Source organism: Onychomys torridus, chromosome 23, assembly GCF_903995425.1.
Source record: "Onychomys torridus chromosome 23, mOncTor1.1, whole genome shotgun sequence".
In the NCBI taxonomy this organism is placed as follows: domain Eukaryota; kingdom Metazoa; phylum Chordata; class Mammalia; order Rodentia; family Cricetidae; genus Onychomys; species Onychomys torridus.
In genome coordinates this window covers 8,997,683-9,024,865 of record NC_050465.1, presented here as the reverse complement: position 1 = coordinate 9,024,865, position 27,183 = coordinate 8,997,683, and the positions used below count along the sequence as shown (strand labels likewise).

Genomic DNA, 27,183 nt, shown 5'->3' with positions numbered 1-27,183 from the left:
GGTTTTCTACTTCTGCTATCTGAGGTCCAGGGCTTGAACTCAGGTTACCTGGCTTGGCAGCAAGCATCTTTACCTGCTGAGCCATCTTGCCAGCCCTAAAATTGATGATTCCCTGTTCACTTGGTATCCTGAAGATTTGATGGACTCATTTCATAGATTTATTTGAGGGATAGATTCATTTTATTTTATTTTTGCACATGTATATGTGGTATACATGCCTGTATATTTTATGCATGCTCATGTGTATGCATACAGTATGGAGGTCCAGGTTTGATGTTGTGACTCTGAATCACTCTCCACCTTACTGAGGCAGGGCCTTTCAGTTGAATCCAGTGTTTGCCCATATAGCTAGTCTAGCTAGTCAGCTAACGCTGGGATCCCTTGTCTTCATCTAATGAGAGCTGGGCAGGCCACCGTGTCCACCTGCCATGTACATGGGTTATGAGATGAAGTTCTGAACTGTGGTCCTCATACTTGTGTGTCAGGCATTTAAACCACTGAGTCATCTCCCCAGCCTCAGTTTCTCTATTGGATGTTAATACCAGCACTATTAAGACTATTCTTTGGTACCCATGTCAAAACTGGCTGTGGTGTGGGTTTGTTTCTTTAAGCCATACTGTTTTGATGATTACAGCTTATAGTAAGTTATAAAATTGGAAAATGTTGATCCAACTTGGTTGTTCTTTTTCAAGACTGTCTTGACTCTTGCAATGTCATAAGAGGTTTGGATCCCCTTGTCCGTTTCTACAAGAAAACTAGCTGGGTTGTCCTAGCAATGTGTAGCTTAACGCTTGCCGTATCAGTAATCTTCTTCTGCTCCATTAACAGGGATGTCTTCCCATTTACATGTTTAATTTCTTTCAACAGTGTTTGATAACTTCAGTGCATACGCTTGTTCTGTGGCTAAATTTGCATTTCTTTCTTTCTTTTTGGGGGGTTTCGAGACAGAGTTTCTCTGTGTAGCTTTGCGCCTTTTCCTGGATCTCCCCTGTAGACCAGGCTGTCCTCGAACTCACAAAGATCTGCCTGCCTCTGCCTCCCGAGTGCTGGGATTAAAGGCGTGTGCCACCACCACTACTGCCCGGCCCTTTTTTTTTTTTTTTTTTAAATAAAGATTTATTTATTATGTATACAGAAGAGGGCGCCAGATCTCATTGTAGATGGTTGTGAGCCACCATGTGGTTGCTGGGAATTGACTCAGGACCTCTGGAAGAACAGTCGGTGCTCTTAACCTCTGAGCCATCTCTCCAGCCGCATTTTTTTCTTTTTGAGACCAGGTCTTGAACTTTAATATGTAGCTGAAGATAACCTTGGACTCCTGACCCTTCTGCCTCTACTTCCCATGTGCTAGATTGACAGGTGTGAGCTATTATATTATATCCAGGTTCTTGTGTTTCTCTTTTTTTTTTTACCGGAGCTGAGGACCGAACCTAGGGCCTTGCGCTTGCTAGGCAAGTGCTCTACCACTGAGCTAAATCCCCAACCCCTTCTTGTGTTTCTTATGTTTATATTTTACTTGTTGGAATACATTTCTTACTGTATTAACAACTGAATTGATTGTATTACTATATATTAATTATATGAAGTAATTTTCCCCAAAGAGTATTATACTTAAATGTACTGAGATGGATTTTCTCAGACCTTTTTTTTTTTTTTTTTTTTTTTGAGAGACAGGGTTTTTCTGTGTAACCCTGGCTGGAACTTGCTTTGTAGACCAGGCTGGCCTCAAACTTACAGAGATCCACCTGCCTCAGCCTCCCGAGTGCTGGGATTAAAGGCATGTGCCACCACCACCTCACTTTTCTCACAACTTGTTAGACCTGTTTCTGTTGTCTTCAAATATTATTTGGAAGTAAATTTTGCTTCTAGCAACCTAACTTCTTTTTTCTTCCTGTAATTATCAAAATTGAATTTTAAAAATTATCAGGATATATTTAGGAGTTTGTGTGTATTTATTCTTGCCTGATGCTTGGTAAGACTTTGATCTAGATGCCTCAAGGTTTATTTTAAAAGACTTTATTTGCTGGGCGGTGGTGGTGAGACTTTTTTTTTTTTTTTAATTAATCCTCTCCCTTAATTCTGTAAAACTCACTTCAGTCATGTGTGGTAGCTCCTGGAGATTGCCTGCCTGTTTTGTCTTCTTGCAGGTGGAGGGCAGCAGGCATCTCCACTTCCTGTGTCTGAAGCAGACCACCTGCTGGCTGTTGGCCACCCTTCCTGGGCACAGAGCCCCTCCTCAGTTTCTCAGGACCCCAGTGGCTTGCTTCTGCCTCATCTTGCTGAGTTCTTTCACATCCATATCATCTGCAGAGTGTCTGCTTCTCCCAACTATACCTCCTCTTCTCCTGATCAGTGTGAAAGGTAGTTGGATAGCGCAGACACTTCCAACTGCTTCCGACTGCTACTCCTGTTCTGCCCCCACCCCAACACTGGTCACTGGCTTGACTTCCTTCAGGTCCAGGCACTTGCTGGCTCTTGTTCCGGCTTTCCCCCCTTGTGCTTGTCTACTTAGTGTCTCATCATTTCCTTTTCCTGGGCACTCATCATCCCTAGTACGTGATGCAATTTACTGTCTACTTCTCAGAGGATCAGCTCCTTGGAGCCTGACAGTGTCTCTCACTGATACACAGACAGGCCCTGCTGGAACTTTTACCCAGGGCTGCTTTACCTGTGTGCCTAGCATTCCGTGTAATCGCCACCCTGTTGAGTGGTAAGCCTGTCTTGTAGTGAAGGACATGTAGCCTTTCCTTCTTTGTGGTGGAACTTTGTCCCATTGCACCTGGTAACTGAATGCCCCTTGTTGTTGCTAGGTGGTGTTTCTTATGTTTACTACACCCATCAGGCTTGAGGGACTCTCTGGTTAATCTCAACATCAGGACTGACACTTGTCTACCAGTGAGAGTTTCCTTTATTCTCTCTACTTTTTAGGCTTATTTCATTCTCTTGAGGGTGATAGAGAGTGTTGCGGGAACACTTGCCATAAGGTTTCGGAGACTTCTTTTCTCCGGCATTGGCCATAGCTCTTCAGCACCTCCAGGGATCCCCATCTATCCCATCTTACCCGTAATAGACTGGTAGAAATCAGCAGCATTTCTGTTTGGCTGCTGCCTCGTCCTTTTCTTCTGTTGCAGGGGCTTGCTAAGTTTCTTCTTCCATGGCCATGGTCTTGGGGAGATAAGTGTAAGCTGGTAGTGGGCACCAGGTTTAACATATGGTAGAGGTCTGCTCTCCTTCTCCCGTACAGGTGGTGGTGAAGTTTATTAAGAAGGAGAAGGTTTTGGAGGATTGTTGGGTTGAAGATCCCAAACTTGGAAAAGTGACTTTGGAGATCGCCATTCTGTCCAAGGTGGAACATGCCAACATAATCAAGGTGGACGGTGGTTTTCTGTGTGCCCTCACCCTCCCTCATGTTGCTTTGCTTCTCCAACATTAATTTATGGATTGGGAGGTCTCTTCAGACAAAGCTAGACCTGGCCTTGTCTCTTTCAGGTCCTGGATATATTTGAAAACCAAGGGTTCTTCCAACTAGTGATGGAAAAGCATGGTTCTGGCCTGGACCTCTTTGCTTTCATTGACCGCCATCCCTGCTTGGATGAGCCCCTGGCGAGTTACATCTTCCGACAAGTGAGTGTGGGCCAGGGCTGCACGGGGTGGATGTGAGTAATTGAACGCCATGTCTGCAAGGGTCAGTGGCATGTAGTCAGTTTTCTCAGTGAGCTAGTGCTCACTTTCAGCCTGGGGTTTATGAGGTAAGAGACATATTTTGAAGAGAGAGTTGTGTGAAGCAGAGAAAGTGAGGCTGGAAGGAATTACCAGGGAAGTGTATTTTAGTGATTAAAATTTATTCATATCTGTGTAGTGTTTTCATACCGGTCATAAACATGAAATAACAAAGCCATCGTGGTGCTGGTTGTGAGCCCTGTGCGTGCGTGCGTGCGTGCCTGCCTGTGTGCGTGCGTGGAAGGCGACTGGAAAGCAGGAGGAAAAGGAGGACAAAGACAGTGACTCGTCCCTAGGTGCTCCCAGAAGTGTGTGGATCATTTCCACTTGTTCTGTAATTACTTCTTGAAAGTGACGTGATTCCTAGTGAAATCTTCTTTCGTTTACAGTTCTTCAAAGCTGTAATCTCCTGAAAGTTATTTGGATTCTTGAAAGTTTCTCAGGCTTCTACATGTGTGTTTCAGCCATTGTGATATGCCAAAAGAATGCCCACTGCCACACTTACACTTCCTATTGGAAGATTATACGTTTGTTTTATTTGTTTCTATTATCTATCTGTTTATCATCTGTCCGTCTATCCATCCATCCATCCATCCATCCATCCATCCATCCATCCATTCATCAGCATTGCTACCCAGGGATCAGGACCATGGGCAGCTATATGGACACAGGGCAGAGCTGGGGCTTGTAAAAGGAAGGATGAGCTCAGTAGGATTTAGTTGTAGTGAGATTTTATAGTCTTGATAAAAATATGGTTTCTGATTAAATGTACAGTACACACCTATAATTTCAGTACTCCTGACACTGAAGCTGGAGGACGGAGAGTTCAAGGCCACTCTTGGCTACAGAACAAGATTCTCCCCTGACCCAAGTTTCCTGATTTGTTCTAACATATATGTGTTCATGAATGTTTAAATATATACATATATGTGCATGTACATAAATATGTGCATGTATGTGTGTGAATATATTAACTTAATATTAATTTAATATATTAAATATATAGGCAAGTGATTTTAATGTGTACTTTATTTTTTAATTGATTGGGCTTAGTTGACATGCCATTAACTTATCTTTCTAATTAAAACATTTTTCATTTGGAAGTATAAAATTGTCTCCAAAGATCAAAATGATTGATGTCCAAGAAATCACCAAGTTGATCGCTCTGGTTGGTATCTAAATTGTGGTGCAGATAGTCTTTCTGGAGACCACAGGAGACTGGCTTAGTAGACCTGCACCTTAGAGATACAGCATGCCTGGGCAGATGGGTGTTAGGATGCCTGCCTTCCAGAGGCAGAGTGCTATATGCAGTCTGCTTCCTGTGGAGCCACTTACTCCACATAGTGGTGGATTGCTGCCTGGGGAGTGGCAGGGAACACACCACACCGAGGAGCTGCCGGAGCTGCATTAGGATTATCTGCTCCTGCTTCGACCTCAAACTGCTGCACACACTCTGAAAGAAAGACACTTTCCTTCCCTGTGAGCCATGGTGCCCACACAGTGCCTGTGCATGGGTACTTTGCATGTGATACCAACCAACAGTATCCCTCAATGGCCCACATGTTTCTAAGTATCTACTTGGTGACCTGTCTTCCCTGCTAAGATGATTACGGGCCAAGTGTCTGCTGGGAGGCTTTCTTTGGTGAGTAAAAACAGACATTGTGAGCCATTGAGTTTGAGTTGTTTGCTGGCCTGTACCAGGCACGGTGATACACTCTTAGAACGGCTGTGCCTCCTGTCTGTGCAGAACCATATCTCCAGTACCCAGAACTATGCTCTGGAAAATATTTATTGAATTGCTTTTTGAAGTGTTCTTCTGCCTCTGATTCCAGCTGGTGTCTGCTGTAGGATACCTGCGCTCCAAAGGCATCATCCACAGAGACATCAAGGATGAGAACATTGTGATTGCTGAGGACTTCACAATTAAGCTGATAGATTTTGGCTCAGCTGCCTACTTAGAGAGAGGCAAACTATTTTATACTTTTTGTGGAACAATCGAGTACTGTGCACCCGAAGTTCTCATGGGAAATCCGTACGTATCACACGCTCCATAGTTTACTTTCCTCTTGTCTCTTGCATTGTGCCCGTGACTGTTGTGGTTTTAGGAAGAAGTGGCTTCAGTTTGTGCCTTTTTATTGAATAATGAGGATAGTGTTCTGGAAAATAAATGTGCAGTAGGCAGGAAGCTGGATGATGGACATAGGGGTTCATTTTACCATTTTACCTTTTGATTGTTTGGAGTTTGATGTTACAGAAAGTTAGAAAAATAGAAGCTAAAGAGGAACATCTCAAAAGCGGAATTCTCTGAGTGATTCCTGTAACTTGCTGTACTTATTGAATATCAGGAATAATCATTATTTCAAGTTTTTATTTATATATTTAACTTTTTTATTTTTGGTTTTTTGAGACAGCCCTGCTGTCCTGGACTCACTCTGTAGCCCAGGCTGGCCTCAAACTCAGAGTTCACTGCCTCCTGAGTGCTGGGGTTAAAGGTGTGCAGCACCACTGTGCAGCTTAGTCGTTTTTATTTGATGTGTATGGGTGTTTTGCCTGCAGGTGTGTCTGTGTAGCACGCTCAGTGCCTTCAGAGGCCAGAAAAGGGTGTTGGCTTCTGTTCTGTTAGTATGTGGTCAGCTTGACCCAAGTTAGAGCTATGGGAGAGGAGCCTTAACTGAGAAATGCCCTCACCAGGTTCGCCTGTGGGCAAGCCAGCAGGTGGACCACTTTCTTGATCAGTGATTTTTGGGCTAGGTGGTGCTACTCATGAGCAGTGGATCTTGGGTGTTATAAGAAAGCAGTCTGAGGGTCTGGAGCGATGGCTCAGAGGTTAAGAGCACTGCTTGCTCTTCCAAAGGTCCTGAGTTCAATTCCCAGCAACCACATGGTGGCTCACAACCATCTGTAATGAGATCTGGTGCCTTCTGGCCTGCAGGGATATGTGCAGACAGAACACTGTATACATAATAAATAAATAAATCTTTAAAAAAGGAAGAAAGAAAGAAAGAAAGAAAGAAAGAAAGAAAGAAAGAAAGAAAGCAGCTGAGCAAGCCATGAGGAACAAGTCAGTAAGCAGCATTCCTTGGTGGTCTCTTCTTCAGTTCCTGCCCCACATTCCTGTCTTCGCTCTCCTGATGATAGACTGTAAGACAAACTCTTTCATCCCCAAGTTGCTTTTGGTCATAGGGTTTTATCAGGGCAATAGAAACCTACTTAAGACAGATCCTCTTGGATTAGAATTTCAGAGAGTTGGGAGCTGCCATGTGGATGCTAGAAATAGAACCCAGGTCCCCTGAAAAGCAACCAGTGCTCCTAAATGTGGAGGTATCTCTCTAGTTCCAGCAATCAAAATGTCAATAACCGTGTTGGGCTGACTATACAACAGGCCCAGTAGCAAGAGTGAGCGTGAGGAGTGATAGGAAGGAACTGTGGGGCTCAGATTCTTGGCTTTGAGCTCAGGGGAAGCAGACTCAGGGGTCAAAGCTGGGTTTGTTGCTCTGTAGTTGGGAAGCCTGTGGGCAGCAAGAACCTGACCTGAAAAGACCTCTTTTCTTGGGACTTGAGACAAAGAATTGAAATGGAGCTCATTGCCCACGTGTGTAGGGACTATGTAGGAATTGCTGATAGTGGTCTGTACTGTATACCCAGGGATTGTGGCCTTCAACACATACAAATAAGTGTGTCTATATAAAATGACCTTCCTAAGTCTCATTACAGTGGTATCTTCCTCATCTACCTGCATAAATGTTGGTGAAGTATATATCATGTGTCTCAGCAAGAGAGTGGGTGGTCAGAGGGACAGAATATTTAGCTAGCTCTGTGGGGCTTATAGAATAGTGTGTAGGGTCAGCAGATAGGCATAGTCAAAGCTGGATTTCACATTGGGCCTGATCAGGTCCAGATTGCCTGCTCAACCCTACCTTGTGTGAGAAACCTTCAGCAATGGGGGCTGGGAGGCGACCAGAGCCTAGGCCTATGTCTTCTCAGGGCACTTTCAAGTCACAATCAGAAAGTGAATGATCTCGGTAGCTTTTCCCTGACTCCTGAAATTTGGTCTCTCTGACCTGCTGCTGGGTTGGCCCTTGTGTGCAGCATGACTAGGCTTTGTGCTACCAGCAGACAGGGGCAGGGAAACTTTCCCTTTTGGAGTCTCTGTATGTTCAGAGCCACCATAGCAAGATGTTGAAGGGGATGTGGTTTCTCTTCAGACCTGATTTGGTTGTCCCTGTTGACAGTGAGTGTCCTGCTCCAGTACCATCCTATAGTGGTTGAAATGTTCAACTGGTTCACTATACATGCTATGTGTGGGCTGGTCTGCTGTTCCACACCCAGGCTCTGATGCTTCCATCTCTGTACTTAACCATCTGTGGCAAGTGCCTTTCTCCTGTCTTTTGTCTTCACTGCTTTCTGCTCCCTGCCCATCCTTTTCAATTGTATGTGTGCTGCTCATGCTGTGGGCCTCTTGGTCAGGACCTTGTCTCAGTCTACATCCTTCCACGTTGCACACACACATCTCCATCTCATCAGGCAAAGACTCCTTTTTTTTTTTTTTTTTTTTTTTTGGTTTTTCGAGACAGGGTTTCTCTGTAGCTTTGGAGGCTGTCCTGGAACTCGCTTTGTAGACCAGGCTGGCCTCGAACTCACAGAGATCCACCTGCCTCTGCCTCCCAAGTACTGGGATTACAGGCGTGCGCCACCACCGCCTGGCTAGGCAAAGGCTCTTTAAGAACATTCTTCTTCCTCGTTTTTTATACCCTTCTTCCTCAGGGGTCGGCAAACTCTAGGTTGGGTAAAGGCAACCTCCCTGGTGGCTGGTAGCATGAGTGAAGTTAGGAGAACATTTCCCCTCTTCCCCAGGCTTGCTCTTCCAGGTGACCTCCGGTCCTGATAAACCCCTCCATCCTGCCCTTCATTTCTCTGACCCCTCTCTTTGTCCTTCTGTGTTTCTCCCCGTTTGTCTTGACTTTGAGCACCCTTTCCTCTCACCTCATGATCTTTGGGTAGGGTATCCGTCACCTTATTCTGATGCTGCCTGTGGCTCCTGTGGCCCTTAGTGAGGCCACGTTGTGACTTGCTGCCCACTCTTTTGCTCTTCCCATCCTGAGAATCCCTCCTTTTCTGGGGCAGCCCTGCATGGACTGAGAATGCAAGTTTCTGACTGGGGTTGGAAGGCTCTGGCACTCAGTGGGGGCTGGCTCAGTGAGCTTTGTACTGAGTGCAGGGAGGCCCTGAAATGCTCTCTGTTCCTCCTTGCAGCTACAGAGGGCCAGAGCTGGAGATGTGGTCTCTGGGGGTCACTCTCTATACACTTATCTTCGAGGAGAATCCCTTCTGTGAGGTGGAGGAGACCATGGAGGCAGTCATTCACCCCCCGTGCCTGGTTTCCCAAGGTGAGCATGAGCTCCAGATGGTGAGTGACGCCATTGCCTGAGAACCTAACACTTTGTTTCTGTCTCCTCTCTGTCTATGCTGATTAGCTCTTTTACCTTTCTTTTTTATTCTGACATTTTGATCTGAGCACGATAATTTTAATGTGACTCAAAACATTTTGCTAATTTTTATTAGTGCCCCTTGGATCTTCAAGGCCCTCTTGGAAGTAACACTTTGCAGTCAGTAACCTTGTCTGTGGCAGCATCTCTGTGGTCAGATGCTTAACTTATGTCAGGAGCCCCATTTGTGGAGGAGGGTGGTGTCAGTGCATGGAGAGACTTGACCCTCAGCAGCTCATGTGGGAAAAGTCAGTCATACCCTGAGCCCTGTGAGCAAATGTGACAACAGCAAGTTGAGGCCAAGTGGAACTTCAGATCTGTAGAGAAGGCCAGGGTTCAGACTTTGGGTCCTTAAGCTTGGAGCCGGTACCCCAGAAGCCTGAAGCCTAGAGGAGCTCATGGAGCTGGCAGATGTGGGCAGTTGTCATCCTGTGGTTCCACAGCAGTCACTGACTGGGAGGACCCATGTGGTAATAAGATCTTCAGTCTGTGCCTTAGCCTCTGCTTAGGCTAGAAGCCTCTGTCTGTTCTAAGAATTCCAGATAGGGTCTTACACAACAGATGCCCATTCAAAGTTGCAGGAGCTGAAAGTCTGAGTAAAGATGGTGGCGAGTTCAGTTCTCAGTGAGGCCACTGTACGACTGTGGATGGCACCTTCCTTGCTGTGTTCTTAGTGAAGACAGAACCAGTCTTTTCTGCCTCTTAGGACACCACCTCCAGTCTTCCTCTCCACTCACGGCTTCCTCTAACTAATACCTCCCAGCAGCCCACTGCCCTGCACCATCACATTAGAGGTGAGCTCACTGACACACACTTTGGAGGGACATTCTCAGCTTCAACAGCCTGGAAGAGGACTTTAGAGCTTTACTAGTTGTGATTCCCTTAGATGCTACCGTTTATGTGGTGTACTGCTCTACTCCAGGGCTGCTCTGTGGGTTCTGATTACACAGGTTGGGGTCCTGATGCCAACACATAGACATACTTCTGTATTGTCAGGAAACAGGACCATTAGAGGAAACAGGACCCGAGTGCAGATTAAGGTTGGACTCCTGCTAGAGCTTAAGCTGCCTCCCCACGGAGTGGTCTGGGTACTTGAGTTGGCCTTCCCTCGTATGTCATGATCGTCCTCAGTCCTCATGGCCAGAGCCGGTGTCAGTAATTAAGGTTCCATTGCTGAGATAAAATACTGACCAAAAGCAGCTTACTTACACACCACAGTCCACCACTGAGGGAAGTTGAGGCAGGAACTAAAACAGGGCTGGAACCTGGAGGCAGGAGTTGATGTAGAGGCTAGAGCTGATGTAGAGGCCATGGAGGAGTGCTGCCTCCTGGTTTGTTCCTCATGGCCTGTTCAGGCTGCTTTCTTTTATGTGTGTGTGTGTGTGTGTGTGTGTGTGTGTGTGTGTGTGTGTGTGTGTGTGTTTGATGCAGAGTTTCTCTGTATATCCCTGGCTGTCCCTATAGGCTGGTCTCGAACTCAGAGATCCACCTGCCTCTGCCTCCAGAGTGCTAGGATTGTGCCCAGCTTCATCCTGCTTTTTTATAGTACCCATCACCACTATCCCATGGGTGGCACCACCCACACTGATCTGGGCCTTCCCACTTCCATCAAGAAAATGCCCCACAGGCCAATCTGATGGTGGCATTTTCTCAGTTGAAGTTGTTCCTTCCTAAATAACTAACTCTTAAGTTTGTGTCAGGTTGACATAAAACTAGCTAACACACCTTGTAAGCAGCCATCTGAGGTTTGTGTAGGTGGAGTTTTCCTGTCCTGCCTGCCAGTTCCCAAATAATCACACAGAGGTTTAATATTACTTAAAAATGTTCAGCCATTGCTCAGACTTGTTACTAGCTAACTCTTACACTTAAATTAACCCATATTTCTTATTTGTGCTTTGCCATGTGGCTCATGGCCTGTTACCTCATTTTCTATATGTCCTGCTTTCTTGGTGGCTGACTGCCATTCCTCCTGACTCCGTCTTTCATTCCAGCATCCTCAGTTTGATTGCCTTGCCTAACTTTATCTTGCCTTGTTATAGGCCAATCAGCTAAGAAAATAGCCCTAGGACTACTGGCTGCTTCCTTGCTTTGTGAGAGGTTCTGTGAAGCAGGATACCCTGAAATCTATAGGTCTGAGATGTATTCCATTTGTGTTCTTTATGTCCCTAGAACTTAGGAATCTTCTGTCTGGGCTGCTGCATCCTTCCCCTGAGCAGCGGACCACTTTAGAGAATCTGATCATAGACCCCTGGGTGACACAGCCTGTGAACCTCGCTAACTACACCTGGGAAGAGGTGTGTCGGATCAACCAGACAGGTGAGAAGTCTCAGCTTCCCCTTCTCCTCCCTCCCTTTCCTCTGCGTCTTGGTTTGGGATAGGAAGGTGACCAGGCCTCCTTCCTGGATGAAGCCCCTCCACCACACTGTTCTAGATACAAATGCCAGAGTCTGTGGCTGGCCTGAAAGAATGGGCTTGACTGTGCTGAGACCCTTAGATTCCACTTGGGACCTTAGAGGGAGGACAAGCGCCTTTATTAGCCTTGGTCAGGAGGGGTGGGAAGGCAATAGTGGAAGAGTCAGCTGGTTGTCTGACTAGTCCAAAGAGGGGTAAGATACAAATGCTGGCCATGATGCTGTGGGCTAGATGGGGGTACTTGTCTCTTCAGAAGAGACTCCCTATCCCCAAGTCAGAGCTCCTGGAGAACCAGGCTGGAGACAAGCATCATCCCTAGCATCTTAGCAGGATCTGTGCTTTCAGAATATCTCTACTGGGGTTTCAGAAGTCACTGCCCACTGTCCCCCAATTCTGTTGTTCCTAAACACAGTACTTTAGAATCTTATTGCTAGCATGCAATGCCTTTTCTTCATCCTTCAGGAAGTGGCCTGTTAGCTGCAAGTTTGGAGCTTGGGAGCAGGAGCCCAAGTGAAGTGGTTCACACAAAGGATTTCGGTCGGCCTCCTGCTCCCAGGGAGGCTCCTGGTGACCAGCACTGCCTGCACCCCGAGGACCCCTCTCTGCCAGTCAGCTGAACGAAAGCTCTCTCCTGCTATTTTCCTCTTAAATTGGGAAATTATACGGATCCAGGGCTTCCTACGTGGAGAAAGGAAATTCTGAAGAATTAGGATGAATTCCTCTTCTACGAATTCTTGTGCAAGTGCTAACAAAAGTCTGGAATACTATATATATTGGTTTTTGGTTTATGAAAGACTTATAATTCACGGGTTTTTTGTTTTGTCTTGTTTTTTTTTTTATTACCTTGAAAAAGCAATCTAGTGTTCAATTACTTTGTACAATTAAAGGGCTTTAAGTTGTGAGCCTCAGAAAGATATAAGGAGTATTTTAATTCTCTATTTTTGTTCTTTTGTTCTTTTCTTTTAAGTTTTTGAGGCAGGATTTCACCATGTAACTGTGGCTGGCCTTTCGATGTGTGTGTGTGCGTGTGTGTGTGTGTGTGTGTGTGTGTGTGCGCGCGTGTGCGCGCGCGCGTGTAGGTAGGTAGGTTTCTTTCCCACTGATTTAGTGTGTGTGATAGATGTGTGGAGTCCATAAAGCTGGCTAGACAGTGCGGGGCGGTGGTGGCTCACACCTTTAATCCCAGCACTCACAGTGGATCTCTGTGAGTTTGAGGCCAGCCTGGGCTACAGAGCGAGTTCCAGGAAAGGCGCCAAAGCTACACAGAGAAACCCTGTCTCGAAAAACAAAACAAAACAAAAGGCTGACTAGACAAAAATGACCAAATGTTTCTTGAACTTTTTGCAAATTAAAGCTACTTAATTGCTTAACAGTTATCCCTGGCTAGGACTCTATGGGACATGAGAAATACTTGGTTTTGTTTTTCCATTTCTGTAACCCACTTATCACAGCTAAAAAGAAATCTGTCCTAGTTTAGTCTGGGGCTTCAGACCTATCAACTGTCTATCAACCCATAGAGCCTTGACAGCGCTTTCGGACATCCTGTGACTGGCCCAGCTCTGCTTCGTCCGTGTGAAAGGCTCTAACTGTACCTCTGTGTTTAGGTGAAGGATCTCAACCCTACTATGACTGTGTGTAAGGGTTTCCGGGTCCAGTCCCCAGAAGTTAGTGACATTTTAGCTTTTGATTTCAAATGAGCGGTTTCTGAGAATGAAACATTTTTCCTTGTAGTCTTTATTGTATATGCATATAGCACAAGATATTGCAGGTTTGTTTTTGTTTTTTGTTTTTTGTTTTTTCTTCAGACAGTAGTGTAGCTGGCTGAGGATGCAAAATCCAGCTTTCCAAGAACCATTTTTCTATATTAGAAAAAAAAATAATTAAAGCTTTGGTAAATAGTCTGTTGTCTTATGGGTGTTCTTTGTAAGAAAACCAAACCAAACCAAACATAAACCCTCAAAACATTGGAGACTGCTGCAGGCTGCAGGAATATATCATAAGAACTCAGCTGGCTATGTCAAAGTCACTACCTGGAGGGATCTGGGAATTCCTCCAGAGGAAGCCAAATCCCAAGGAGTTTTTGTATTACTTGGCTTGTTATATATCAGCTGTATTCTGTTATGAAAATTATGTGTGCCTTCATAGTTTTCCCAATTGACTTTTCCCTAAGAAGGGCTAACAGGGTGTACTGATCACTCTCTGGACATACACATGCCAGGTATTAGGAGAACAGCCTCAGGAAAGGCTTTCTCTGGAATCAGATATCTCCCTTAGCCACTCTCAAGGACTACAGGAAACACTGCCCAGGTGGGCGCCCAACTTCGGAAGATAACAGTGATAACAGCCCACATGGGAGTCTCCTGAATTAAGGTAAATTCCACAAGGGGACACTGCCTAGATCAGGTGGACATTAAGTAATAGCTTTACACAATTTCGCTTGGACCCTCCCTTTTTATATAGGGACTTCCAGGGCAGAGGAGGGAGAAGAGAAAGGAGAATGGAAGAACTAGATGGGTAAGGACTTGAGAGGAACAAACTGAGATGGGGGAGAACTAGATTGAAGGACTAGAAGAGAGTACTAGAGGAACGAGATGGGAGATGAGGAAGAGCCAGATGAGAGAGGAGATGGGAGAGGAGCTGATAGGGGAAAGAACTGGATGGATGAGAACCGAGAAGGGACAGAACTAGATGAAGGAATTAAGATAGAACCTAGAGGGGACAGTAGAGAAATCAGGCAAGAAAGGAGCTAGACATGAGAGCAGAATAGAAGCTTGTAGAGAGAAAACTATCAGAGAATAATAAAGTGTATGAACTAAGGAGTTTTGTGTGCTAAAATTCATTTCTTTTCATCAAAGATTAATTATCAGCTGGTTGTAGATTCTTCTCAGACCCTGGGAGGGGACTATCAAGGGGCTGGACCCCCATAGTCCCCGATAGGAGACTAAAGTTCTGAATTGGCAGCTGATAATTTTTCCTCTTGAAATTCAAGTCTGGTTCAAGAATGCAGTTTTGAGAAAACTGAAGACCCTGCCAGACTTCCATAGTGACCTTGCATTCTAGCCACCACTTTGTTCCAGAGCTGGCTATTGGTTCAGGTCCTAAACTATTTTTTTAAGAAGTTGGTGTGCCATAGTGTTTTCTTAGGCTTTAGGTGTAAAGGCCTAAATGATATTTATTTAGAAAGAAAATTAGGATAAAAGAAACCAGTTCTTTGGTTTTACACAGATTGCAACTTTCCTGTCCTTTTATACAACACTTCTGTCAAGATAAATTTAAGCACTCCAGCACTAGATCAGTGCCTAGCACAGAGCAGGAATATGTTTAGTGATGCAGCAGCCAGGTCCTTTTTCTCAGATAATCCAATAAACCAGGAAGAAATAGAATGACTTACAAGGGTTGGAATTAGGCAGCTGTGAGAGCATGGCTTTTTAATCTTTTATTACTCTTTCCTAAAAGGTTCCCAGGCTTTTTTTCCCAAACAGGTCTAAGATGCAAATTTAATGCATACAGATTGGTCTAGAACATGCTGGTGTTTCATCCTTATGGGAAATCAGACCTGTGGGCGAAGAGGGCTCTGTTGTTTATCAGTGGAAATATGTCATTGTTCCTGTCATTTCAAGCCATTTCATTACTTGGGCCATGTTTTTTTTTTTTTTTTAATTGCAGGTGTGTGTGTGTGTGTGTGTGTGTGTGTGTGTGTGTGTGTGTGTGTGTGTGTGTTATGTGTATTGAATACTTGTTGCAGTTACAGTTGGGTGTCTTCTGTAACTTCCTTTGAGGCAGGGTCTCTTCCCTATAACGGGATTCACATTTCTCTTTGGCTAGGTTGGCACTCAGTTAAGACCCATTGATCCATCTGACTCCTTCCCTCTTGGTGCTGGGATTATAGGCATGCTTGGGACCAGACCTAGATTTTTATGTGGGTATGGGATCTGAACTGCAATCCTTATGCTTGTGTTGAGCTATCTCTTCAGCCTTTAAAATGACTACTACTTTTAGTGTGTGTGACTGGGTATTCATGTTTAACACAGAATTAAAAAAAAAAAACAAAAAACTATCATATGGGCATGTGTGCCACTGTGTATATGTGAAAGTCAGTGGACAACTTTGTGGAGTGGGTTTTCTACTTTTACATGGGTTCCTAGGGTCAAACTGAGGTCATCAAGCTGGTGTGGCAAATGTCTTAACTGCTGAGCCATCTTGCTGACCATAAACACATGTTTTTAAACAATACAACTTAGCAAATACCTTTATCTGGGTCTGGATCCGTCTTACCATTTCAGGAATAATTTTGGGCTGTCCTGAGAAGTTATTGCTGTATTACAGTGTCCACCAAAACCAGTACTCACTTTCAAAGGTGAGCCCAGGAACACGAATTTTGGTTGTTCATGAGAGATTCCACCGTGGATGTAATAAGGTGAGATATTACTAGTTACAGAACAGTCATAAATCAATGCATTTACCAGACATCAGTGGGGACCACAGATAGGAAGGCTAAAGCAAAACTGGGAAACCAGCCACTACAGCATTTTAGGTGTTAACTAATAATACTATTAGCTTTTGGATTGGTGAAAACCAGTGGTGGTCTTAGAATGTATTTTAAAGGCCTTCATAGTCACAAAGCTGTTCGGTTAGACAGGGTGGACAGTGAATGAATTTCAAAAATGATCCATAATTTGGTTCTGGTCTGCGATATCCTAGCTCCACAATTACAGTTAGGTTATTTGGCCTTATAGAATCTTCAACGCGTGCGGCTTTGTGTCCCGTCCATCCCCGCCCTCCCGTAAATGTAGTTTACAACAGGAAATGGTGCTGTGAGCTTAGTTTCACCGGTACTCTAAAGGGCAGTTGAGAAACCCCGGTAATCTTGTTTGTTCCTGGCAGAGACCTGCTTGTGTAGCTGAAGGGAGCTGCATCTGCATTGGCGGGCGCGGGGCGTGAGTCTGGGGGATTCAAGGATTGGCGGCGGAACGGAGGAACTCTGTCATCCGGGAGTGCCGCGGACCCGGGCAGGGGGCCGGACATTGTGGGCCAGGAAGGCCCGCCCCTTCCGGTGTCCCAGTTACGCTCGCCGCTTGGGCTCCATGGCTTCCCTGGGACGGCAGGTAAGGCTGCGGTAGGGCCAGGGCTCACGGTGGCCGTGGGCGGGACATGCAGGAGGCCCTGCCACTGGTTCTCTGTGGCTACATCCGGCCACTTCGTGGCGGTAGCGATCCCGCGTGGCGGATGCACCGACACCCTGGTCCTGAGATAAGCCACTGGCTTCTGCGGAGTTTCGGCTAGTGTGGCGGCTAGGGGCTGAGGAGACCTGGACCGCTAAGACAGAGGGAGGGGAAGCCTGGCCATGCTGGAGAGGGTTTGGAGACCAGTCTGGCGGACACCGGGTGCTTAATTTGTTATGTGCTAGTCCCAAACACTGAGAATTGTCCAAGAATATTCTTCCTTTAATGGAAGGGAGCCTTGAAAATATTACCCTTTGTTGGAATGAATTCACGTAGTGCATCTATCTGGTGGCTAGTCTGCGGTTCACAATTTTCAGCCAAATATTAATGACTAGCAGTCCTCTCTAAAGCTAAAAAGTACTGGTGGTGCCCGACTCCCATCTCTTCAGTAAGTGCTGTTGTCTACATGCTAATTCCCTTCTCTGGAGACTTTAGGCCCAGAAGTTTTACAGACTGTTTCCAAAAACTGTTAGTTTTGTGGGCCAAGGTCCAGAATACTCTGGCTCAGCAATCTTGTGATGGTCATTCGTCTGCAGTGGAACTAATTCTGTTTTGGCTCTATTTTACAGGTTCTTGACTGGCACCGTCTAATGGCCCTCTCCTGGGCCTGTTTGGCTAGGCAGACTCCTCATCTCAGAGAACAGAAAAGGATGAGTCCTTCTTTGTTTTGCAAACTGACTACAGCACCCAGTGGAGAGAGCCTTCAAGAGTTGTCCTGTGTTAGACCCAAAAAGTATGTGCAGGCGCCAGAGTACAGGACCTGTCTTGTTCGGTGTCTTCATGAGGAACAAAGGACTTGTGTGGATCCTAAGTCCTTGGAGCTTGAGAAAGCCGTCACTTCCCTCCAGGACATGGGTTTTGATGAAGCCCATATTAACAACTTGCTCAGTATGGAGCCAAGTGTCCATCCTCAGCAGTTGCTGGACATAATTTCAGAATTTCTGCTCTTGGGATTGCACCCAGAACCTGTATTTATGGCCTTGAAGAAAAGTCCACACTTACTGAAACTGTCTCCATTGCAAATGAAGAGGCGATCCAGCTACCTGCGGAAGCTTGGCCTTGGAGGAGGTAGATGAAGCCGCAGACTTTGTAGTGAGAGAGGAGTCATGAAAAATAGCCTGCCTTAGCAGAGTGTCCCGCCTTCCATAGTGTGACATGACGTCATCTACGAATGTGTTAGGCTGCGTTCATAGCTGTCCAGGGATGCATGTGGGCTGTGGGCTCAACACACCGTAGTAAGGTGAAGTGAGGTTGGGGAGTTTTCCAAGGAGAGGTCAGTGTCTCTGACAAGCTGTGTGATGGGTCCTCCGCAGAAGGCGTTGGAAGAGGGATGAGAGAATAGCCAGAAGGAGAGAACCCAGGCCAGAACAAGACCTTGTGTTCTCTTCATTGAGTTCTCTAGCGCCAGAACAGTGGGGACATGAAGTCTGTTTGGTAGGTTAATGTTGCTATGTGGTAGTGACATATGTGTATGCATATGTGTGACCTCTGCAAAAACATAGCATACAAAACTTTGGACCTGGTGGTGCCAGGTTCCTGGAAAACTGGTAGCGTGGCCTCCTTCTTCTAACTGTCGTCATTCTGGAGAAGGGGGATGGGGATCTCCGGTGATCTCTACCCATCTGACCACTCATTTCTTTTTATTATTGACATTCCTGGTAAGTAGGGGAGGTTAGCATCCACTGTGTTTGGTGTCTCTAGAGACCTTCTCTAGAAGATAAGCTAAAAACTGTATTCCTCTTGACAGATTTGCTTTTAGTGTCATCTATGTCCAAGCTCAGTCACTATTAAAGCACAGCTTGAGAAATGAAAATAAAGCGCACACTTTGGCTGGGCATGGTAGCGCATGCTTTTAATCCCAGCACTTGGGAACCAGAGGTAGGAGGATCTCTGTGAGTTCCAGGACAGCCTCAGCTACACAGAGAAACCCTGTCTCGAAAAACCAAAAACAACAAAAAGCTTATACTTTGGAAATTCATCTTCACATGGCAGTGAGACAGAGACAGTGACCAACAAGCCTGATGGGAAAAATAACAGTCTAAGTGGTTTTTAAGTTTCCAGCTATTAGCCGGGCGGTGGTGGCGCATGCCTTTAATCCTAGCACTTGAGCCGGGAGCCAGAGCCAGGCGGATCTCTGTGAGTTCAAGGCCAACCTGGTCTACAGAGCGAGATCCAGGAAAGGCGCAAAGCTACACAGAGAAACGGTCTCAAAAAACCAAAAAAAAAAAGTAAAAAAGTAAAAAAAGTTTCCAGCTATTAAATTTGCCAATATTCATAAGAAAATTGGCCCAGCTGTTATAAGACCATTTACTCTACTTTGTCTGGGACAGCCCCGTTTATATGAATTGAATACGGTTACTAATGTAGCTTCACAGTAAAACACTCAAAGGCACATTAGGGATGTAGAGTTCGTTATTGGATCTGAATGTGGATGTCTGAAATTAGCAATCCTGTGAGGGGAGGGGATTCTTGTTCTCTCTCTGTCTCTCTTTCCCTCTCTTCCCCCACTCCCCCACTTCCCCTCTTCCCCTCTCTCCCTCCCTCTCTCCCTCCTCCAAGTGTGTGTGTATCTGTATCTGTAAATGTGTTTGGTGGTTGTACATGTTCTGGGCACGTCTGGATGCCATAAAACAACTTTTAGAGTCAGTTGTCTGCTCCCACCTTGTGGGTCCTGGAGATTGAACTCAAGTTATCAGGCTTGGTGGCAGGTGCCTTTATCCACTGACCCATCTACCAGCCTCTAAATGTTTAGTTAGCCCTTGGCTTTCCAGACTATCCTGAAGTCACATGCTTTCCTTTTCTAATATTCTGCAGGGAAACTAAAGAGAGTGCTTCAGGGTTGCCCTGAGGTTTTCACCATGCGTCAGCGGGACATTGACAATGTTGTGAAGGTCCTCAAGGAGAAGTGCTTGTTCACAGTACAGCAAATCACGGAACTTTTGAACAGATGCCCACGTGTTTTTCAGGAGGACCCCAGTGAACTAAAATACAAGTTCCAGGTGAGAATAAGTTATTAGGCTAGAGGTGGCAGATTTTTCCGGTTTTAAGTTGAGTAAGGTCAGCTGTGTGGACAAGAAGCCTCTGAGTAGGGCTAAAAGCTTCTGTTCTAGAATAACACAGCTCAGTCTTCTATTCTCCCCGCAAAGCAAACCTGTTTTCTGCTTTGCTTCCTTGACAGTGAGTGACCCGATTCCAGGTCCAAGGAGGTACTCTGAAATAACTAACTTTGAGAAAGCTAAAACTTGACGACCCTTAGCAGGTCTTTGTGGGGATTTGGAAAATGTGACTGTTGTCCTAATAGTGTAGTAACAGATGTGACAGGTAGGTCGAAAGCAGCTGGGCAGGGTGGTACACTCCTTTAATCTTAGCTCAGAAGGCGGAGGCAGGTGGATCTCTGAGCTTGAGGCCAGCCTGGTCTACATAGTGAGTTCCAGGACAGCCAGGGCAATGTTGAGACCCTGTCTCAGAAAACAGAACAAGCAAGCAAATGAAAACACTTGTGCCAGCATGAGGACCTGAGTTCAGATCCTAGAACCCATGTAAAAACTGGATGTATGCCCTAGCACTACTGTGGAGAGTTGGGAGGTAGAGACAGGAGGATTCCTAGAGCCTTGTGAACCAGCTAGGCTGGCCTTTGACCTTCACAAGCATTCTGTGACATACTCAAATAACTGCACACAAACTGTGTATTCACACATTTTAAAATTCATAGGTATCTTACGATTTCTGTTTTGTTTTGTTTTTTGGAGCTGAGGATCGAACCCAGGGCCAGCGCTCTACCACTGAACTAAATCCCCAACCCTCTTATGATTTCTTGGGGTTGGATTTTTCTACACTCATGATTTTTGTTCCCCTGTTTAAAGAAAAACATATCCCTCTACACTGCTTTGTTTTCTGCTAAATTTTTCTCAACATGAACTTGGAAATGCTTTGAAAACTGTCAGACTTCTCACAAGTGTTGGTATTAAAGAGGGCTATTCTACCATTACTAATTGGGCAATTCTTTTCTAATGTTTTGGACTAAAGTTTGTTTTGAATTGGAATGATAAACTTCAGGGTTCTCTACACAGATTCCTAAACATGTTTATATCTTCCAGTATGCATATTTCAGGATGGGACTTAAGCATCTGGACATAGTCAGGACTGATTTCTTACAGTATCCAGTAACCAAGATCAGACAGAGACACATGTACCTGGAACGCCTTGGACGGTATCAAACCCCTGATAAGAAGGGGCAGACGCAGATCCCTAATCCTCTACTAAAGGACATTCTCAGAGTTTCAGAAGCTGAGTTTTTGGTCAGGACAGCGCATTCCTCTGCTGAGGAGTTTGAGGTTTTTAAAAAGCTCTTGGATCGAGAAGAAGAGGAATCTGAGAGCCATGCATCTGAGGAGGAAGAGGAGGAGGAGGAGGAGGAGGAAGAGGAGGAGCAGCTGTGATGTGGACTGGGACAAAAAGGTCCAGGGATGCCAGAAGTCATTCCTGTTCTTCTCAAAGCTTAGGGAGATTATCTGGATCTTCTCAAGCATTTTTCATGCAAACACTGGTCATTTGATGAAAAAAACTGTTATGATCCACTGGATCACATCAAACCAGACAGGAGATGCTTTGTTGTGATCTGTTGGGTTCTGTGCGAGGCCTACTGCATCCTAAATAAAGGACTCAGCTGTTAAAATCCAGGGGATGCAACCATCCAACTTTGGTGTCTTTTTCTCTGTTGAAATATGTTGGTGTTAATTCCAAAATAATGTAGAGAAAGCTTTCCAGCTCAACAGCCACTTTGTATTTCCTTGTAGTAGTAAAGATAAAATCATGAGAATGTAACACAAGGGTGGTATGTCATAGCACTTTATTTTATTAAAACAAGTAGCAGGTTTTCCACAAAATAGTCATATTTTTAATCCGACATCATTTCACGGCCCTCTAATGTGTTCAGTGTACAGCGAGTGAAAGGCGTTGGTTAGTAATATGTTCCTTAGTTTTGTGTCTTCTCATCTGTGAGCTGCTGACCCTTCCTGCTTGGGCAAGTTGGCCTTCATGTGGGTTCCTGGCTAGTAGTATCTTTGGCTCTTTAGCCTGTGCTGCGGAGTGAACTGTCTCAGAACCAGCACTTCAGGGGCGGGGAGTGGTCTTAGGTGACATCCCTTCTGCCTTCTGTATGATAGATGGAAAAGAGCACAGGCCCCCGGTCTGATTTTGGTTTGTTCTAGGAAGCTTTCAGATACCCTGGCATGGATATCACCCTGGGGAGCATGGTGAGTGTCTTGGAGTGATGTAATGTCCTGGGACTGGGATGAGGTGAGCTCTGAGGAGAGGCCTGGTTTGATAGAGCTATGAGGCCTTCTAGAAAGTTGTCTGTGGTCCTTCCTCAGGAAATTGCACAGGGTTGGTGATGCAGAAAGCTTTTTGATGGGACAGCCAAAATCAGATATGCTTGGTAGTATTATTTTCCTACTTGGTGACATTTAATAGTCATGTGAGACCCCTGTGTGTTTCCTATATAGACAGAATCCAAAGCTTAGATGGGAATGACTCTGATCCTCAAGACATCTGACAATCTTTGGAGATGTTTTTTTGTGTGTCATGGCGCTGGGATCTTGTGGATAGAAGCCAGGGATGCTGCAAAATATCCTACATTGCCCTCACGTGGATGATCAGGTCCACAAAGCAGTGTCAAAGCTGAGAAATTGCTCCAAGACCTGGTCCAGAAATGTGACCATAACAAATTTGGATTGTTATGGACTCAAATATTTATTTCTGTCTAAGGTAGAGATCTTGCTGGATCTGAGGTGTATTTTGTGAGTAATCAGCACCAAAGTGCAGAGGCTTTGGACTCCCCTGGAGCCTGACTGCAAAGAGGAGGGTATTCACAAAGAAAAGCAGTCGCTCCAAGATTCCCATACAGTCAGAGCTCCCACTATGGCAGGTATGTGAGGCAGGCTAACTCCTGGGAAGGGTGTGTCTTTGCCTGTTGGACTCTCCACACAAAGCAAGACAGCAAGCCATCCTGTCAGCTACTAACAGCCCATGGGCAGTGGAGAATGTGAGTGCCTTCTAGCTGTTCTTGGCCATGGACAAAACTATTTGAGAACAGTGATGCTCATTCTTTGCTGCCTACTTTTCCACTTTGTGGCATCGAAATGACCTCCACTTTCCCTGAATGTAGGATGTTTGGTCTTGGGCTCCATCAGAGCCGAATAGAACCCCAACCCTGAGCTTAATTAGGTGTCTGCTCTCCCATATTTTTGACCAGCAAATGGTGATCCCAACAACTCATGATTGCTCCTTCATTTGGACACAAAAATAAATCTTTTATACCTTGTAAGTTTTCTGATTCCATTGTGCCATTTCCCAAGTGGACCGTGACTGTTTTGAAGGGCATACATCTGCTTAAAGAAAGATGTGTGAGAAAGCAGAAGCAGCGTGTTTGGAGTGATACACACTTCTTCCTCAGCACCAGCAAGCCTTTCTCCACTCTGAAGATCCACAGTCAGCATTCAGTAGGCTGGGTCTTGTTTGAAACACAGGCTCCAACAGGAAATGGGAACGTGGCAGCGGCTGCCTGGCGGGTAAGGCTCCTGAGGTCATTCGTATCGTATAAAGGTTTCATCTATGTTTCCAGTGATGTCACTTGATCTTGCCGTTCACTGCTAATGCTGTAGCTTAGGAGGAGGGATGGTGGCAGGTCTGAGTGTCGCATGGAATTTGACATACATGTTTGTGGACCTGGTCTCTGAACCCTGTCTTTGGCCCTCCAGGTCCCTGGAGATAAGTCAGTGTGTATCTAAGGTACAGTAGTGAGTTTTTGACTTGGCTGCTCCACCTTCCTGAAAAAGAGAGACTGCATAATGCACAGGCTCAGAAGTTTGTAGTGAAAAATAAATGTTATTCTTCAAAGCATGTCTTCATGAACTGGAGGGCAGGAGGCCTCTGGTTGGGATGTAGTTCTTGGTGCCAGATCTCCAGTTAGGTCAGCTCTGCTCTTGGTTGGCTTTTCTGGTTCTGACCTCACTGCAGAAGACAGCTGCTTGGAGCCTTGTTGAGAGTGGAGTGGGAAGCGGAGGCTGTGTGAAGTATGTTCGTCTTGGTAGGGCACACGATCTACTTGAGGTACAGACTACAAGAAGCCTTGGACACTGTCTTCTGGAGCCCACCTGCCCTGTACCACTAAGTGTTCCCTTCGGATTTGAACAGAGCAGCTCCTGCTGCTCTTCTGTGCTGTATGCATATCTTAGGTTCTGAGCAAGGATCTTGATTGCTTTTCTTCTATGAAGGTTGAGGGGTCTTCATGCCTTGATGGCGATTTGTCAGCCAGGAGATGTCTTTCTCTATAGGAGACTGAGGTCTGGATCATCTCACAAACCAGGTACCTGCCAACTATGGCCTACTGCCTGTTTTTGTGAATGAAGATTCATTGGAATTACAGCCATGCTATCTACATCTGTGACCATGTTGGCAGTACAGTAGCAGAACTGGGTGGGTGCCAGAGAGGCCATTTCATCTGAAAGCCCAGAAATGCTGCCTGAGCATTTGTCTGCCCTGCCAACCCCTGAGTTGTAGACCAAGTGTCTAAACCCTGTTGTAGTAGTAATCAGCATTTCTTCTTTCGGTGAGGATACACGAGAGGAGCAGGGGTAAAGCTCGTCTGTCTCCACACGACCCTTCTTGCATCTCTTGTGAAAGCCGAGCCCTTTCTTCTCCACGTTCTGAGGGTTCAGGGGACACTTCTCCGACACTGGAATCTGGGGGTGGGTTTCTGAGCACAGAGAAGCATCACTGAGAGCCTGCTAACCCAGATAACTTGCACACTCACTACTCACAGAGGCCCTGGCAGAACACAGCAGCTGGCTTAAGATTATAGGTGCTTCAGTTCTCCCTTGCAGGAGTCCTTGGGTGTGCGGGTCTGGCTGTCTCTCTTCTAGAAATCCGAGCACAGAGATCTTAGAGAAGACCAGCTACAGTCAGGAACTTGTCTCATTTTTAAGTTTTGGACCTCATCTTCCTGGGTTTTGGAAATTCTTGAGGTGGGCAGTGTTACTAGCACATGCTGACCTCTTTGAAGGAAGAGCAGCTGAGACACAGTCCTCTTTATACCCCTGTCTTTCTCTGGGGGCAGCAGGCACTGTCCCCCCAGAGGACCTGTATTCATTCTTGCATCGCCAGAATTCCAGCTGGCCAAAGGAATGGAAGTGAGAACACAGGCACCTCTGTGGGGACACCTGGGCTCAGCCTGTGATTTAAATTTGAATCAACAGGCTGCTGGTCCTCTGCTGCCTACCTTTTGGTGATGGCACTGGGTCTTTTCCCCAGTGCAGCCTTGAATGGTAACTTTTGCTGTTTTACTTGAGTGTGTGTGTGTATGTGTTTTCCCTGTTGCTCTGAAAATAAGTTTCTTATAAGCCAGTATTGGTAAGTAGCTGAGGATTATTCATTTTTTATAAAAATGAATTTTCTGGATGAGTTCTTAAAAGAGATGCATCAATATCTCAAGTGACTTATTGTCTTACAAATATTTTAAAACCAAATAATTGGTGGACTCTTGATCTTTGTGGGGTTAAGTTGCTCACAAGTGTTGGGGGGTGTTTTGTGTGTGCATTCTTGGAGGCTGAGAGGAGAAGGCGATGCCGTTGAGTGGACAGATTTGAGTGTGGTCAGCTGCTCTTCAGGCAAGGATTTCCCATCTGAAATGGTGAGGTTGCAAAGGCCTTGCTGCTTGGGCCTGTCTGATGCCCCGATCTAGCTATGCTGATGTCATATCTGTGAGCACGTAGGATGAGCTTCGCCTGGAGTTCCTTTGCTTTTGGTTGTTCTTAGGCCTTTGGGTGACATTTCTCCTTCATGTCCTCTACTGTAGAAGAAAAAGTGACTCCTGAAGTGGCTGGTTTCCAGATGTGCCTCTCTTCCACCACTGGAAAGATGAACTGTTCTAGCTTTCCCAGGGAAGAGGAGTAAACTGTCTTGGGCCAGCCAGTCTTTCATTCCCAGCTGATGTCAGGCCAATCAGAAGTCACTGTGGGGCTGAGTTCGGGCTGTACAGGGGTTTCTGCAGAGTCACCCCATATTTTCCAGACTGTTGTAGAAAAAAAATCTAATGCCCTTTAACCTCTCACAGTTTACACATGGGGAGGTGGGTGAAGCATGCTGGATCAAACAGGCAAAGTGTCTTTGATTTCAGGGTTATTAGTGTTTAGAATTCCAGGATCCACTGCAACTCTCCCAGGGAGAGGCTGTATTTAGGATCACCTGGATGTTACATGGCAAGGCTCCCACCCTATTCTACCAGTAAAATGCCATTCATAGGGTTTGGAGGTACTTCCTTAGGTCCTTCCCAGCACCCCCAGGGTTGTGTGGCATCCTTGATTCTTTCCACCACCCAAGCCCACTGCCCTGAAGAGGCCAGTGGTTCTCGTGCCTTGCCTCACTGTAACTGGTCTGCCGAGAGAGAGAGAGAGAGAGAGAGAGAGAGAGAGAGAGAGAGAGAGAGAGAGAGAGAGAGAGAGAGAGTTGTCCCTCCTCATAAAGTCTCATTTCCACCTGTAAGCAGATTCATATGCAAGGCCAGACCAGGTTATGTCTATAGGGAGGCTATAGTCAGGGAATTCTGGAACCTTCCTGGTTGGGTCTGAATAGCACAGTGCTGAGTCTGTGCCATCAGTGTCTGATAAAGAACCTCAGTGCTCAGGGTGCTGGGTATGTTGGTATCTCCAGTTCTCAACAGATCTTGGTTTGAAGGAGAGTGTGCCTTAAGATTTCTTCAGTGTTTGACTGTTACTTTGTTTCCTGAAATAATTAAGAAAACCAGTTTAGTGAAAAAGAACCCTGAGTACCTTAAACCCTACCTCTGTCAGCCCTATCTGTTCCTCACATATAACCCAGGCGAGCCCACACAGACTGACAGGGAGTCTGGACTGGCAGTCTGGCGGGTGTCCATAACCAGCTGAAGGTGGTAGTTGTGGACTGGCATTGTGGGAAGAGTGTGGAAGGAAGCAAGCAAGAGCTGCCCCGGGAGATTGTGACATACTCAGGTGGAGCAGCACCCTTGACGACTGCACACTGCGGCCTTTCCTAAAATTTAGTCATGCAAAGCAAGGATATGTGGCTTCGATTGATCCATGGAGAACATACCTGAAGGTGGGTTCTCACCGTCAGAACATCATGTCCTGAGTATAACTTTCAGTAAGATCCTAAACAGCAATGATTCCTGTGACTACCTTGAACTGGGGGAAAGCCCGGGTGTGAGGAGATGAAATGTAAAAAGACGTTCTAAACTTGCAGTTCCACTTGGGTCTGTCAGTACAGCCTGCGCTTTCCCATCGCAGCCCCGATTCTCGGGGCAGGGCCAG

General features: G+C 45.8%; 3 protein-coding genes across 3 annotated transcripts in view; 2 read left to right on the top strand and 1 right to left on the bottom strand.

Annotated features, from left to right (window-relative positions):
* Window positions 1–12,419, top strand: part of Pask (PAS domain containing serine/threonine kinase) — a 37,607-nt gene extending 25,188 nt beyond the window's left edge. Inside the window, exons 13-18 of the mRNA XM_036173389.1 lie at window positions 3,245–3,370; window positions 3,490–3,624; window positions 5,553–5,752; window positions 8,974–9,107; window positions 11,376–11,522; window positions 12,081–12,419. Of these exons, the coding sequence (XP_036029282.1) occupies window positions 3,245–3,370; window positions 3,490–3,624; window positions 5,553–5,752; window positions 8,974–9,107; window positions 11,376–11,522; window positions 12,081–12,235 (897 nt within the window). The 3' untranslated portion in view covers window positions 12,236–12,419. The remainder of the gene's footprint in view (window positions 1–3,244; window positions 3,371–3,489; window positions 3,625–5,552; window positions 5,753–8,973; window positions 9,108–11,375; window positions 11,523–12,080) is intronic.
* Window positions 12,420–16,646: 4,227 nt separating this feature from the next.
* On the top strand, window positions 16,647–23,527 carry Mterf4 (mitochondrial transcription termination factor 4). The gene is made up of 4 exons (XM_036172858.1): window positions 16,647–16,723; window positions 17,410–17,908; window positions 19,655–19,839; window positions 20,938–23,527. Exons 1-4 carry the CDS (start codon window positions 16,703–16,705, stop codon window positions 21,277–21,279), a joined length of 1,047 nt encoding a protein of 348 aa, XP_036028751.1. The 5' UTR covers window positions 16,647–16,702; the 3' UTR covers window positions 21,280–23,527.
* Sned1 (sushi, nidogen and EGF like domains 1) overlaps window positions 21,679–27,183 on the bottom strand; it is a 65,176-nt gene continuing 59,671 nt past the window's right edge. The window contains exon 31 of the mRNA XM_036172855.1: window positions 21,679–26,620. Coding sequence (XP_036028748.1) covers window positions 26,595–26,620 — 26 coding nt within the window. The 3' untranslated portion in view covers window positions 21,679–26,594. The remainder of the gene's footprint in view (window positions 26,621–27,183) is intronic.

Bases quoted from the DNA above. Each gene is read 5' to 3' on its own strand.
- Mterf4 (XM_036172858.1), top strand. From the start codon at position 16,703: ATGGCTTCCCTGGGACGGCAG. The intron at 16,724-17,409 runs GTAAGGCTGCGG...TCTATTTTACAG, and splicing joins TGGCTTCCCTGGGACGGCAG to GTTCTTGACTGGCACCGTCT. The intron at 17,909-19,654 runs GTAGATGAAGCC...AATATTCTGCAG, and splicing joins GAAGCTTGGCCTTGGAGGAG to GGAAACTAAAGAGAGTGCTT.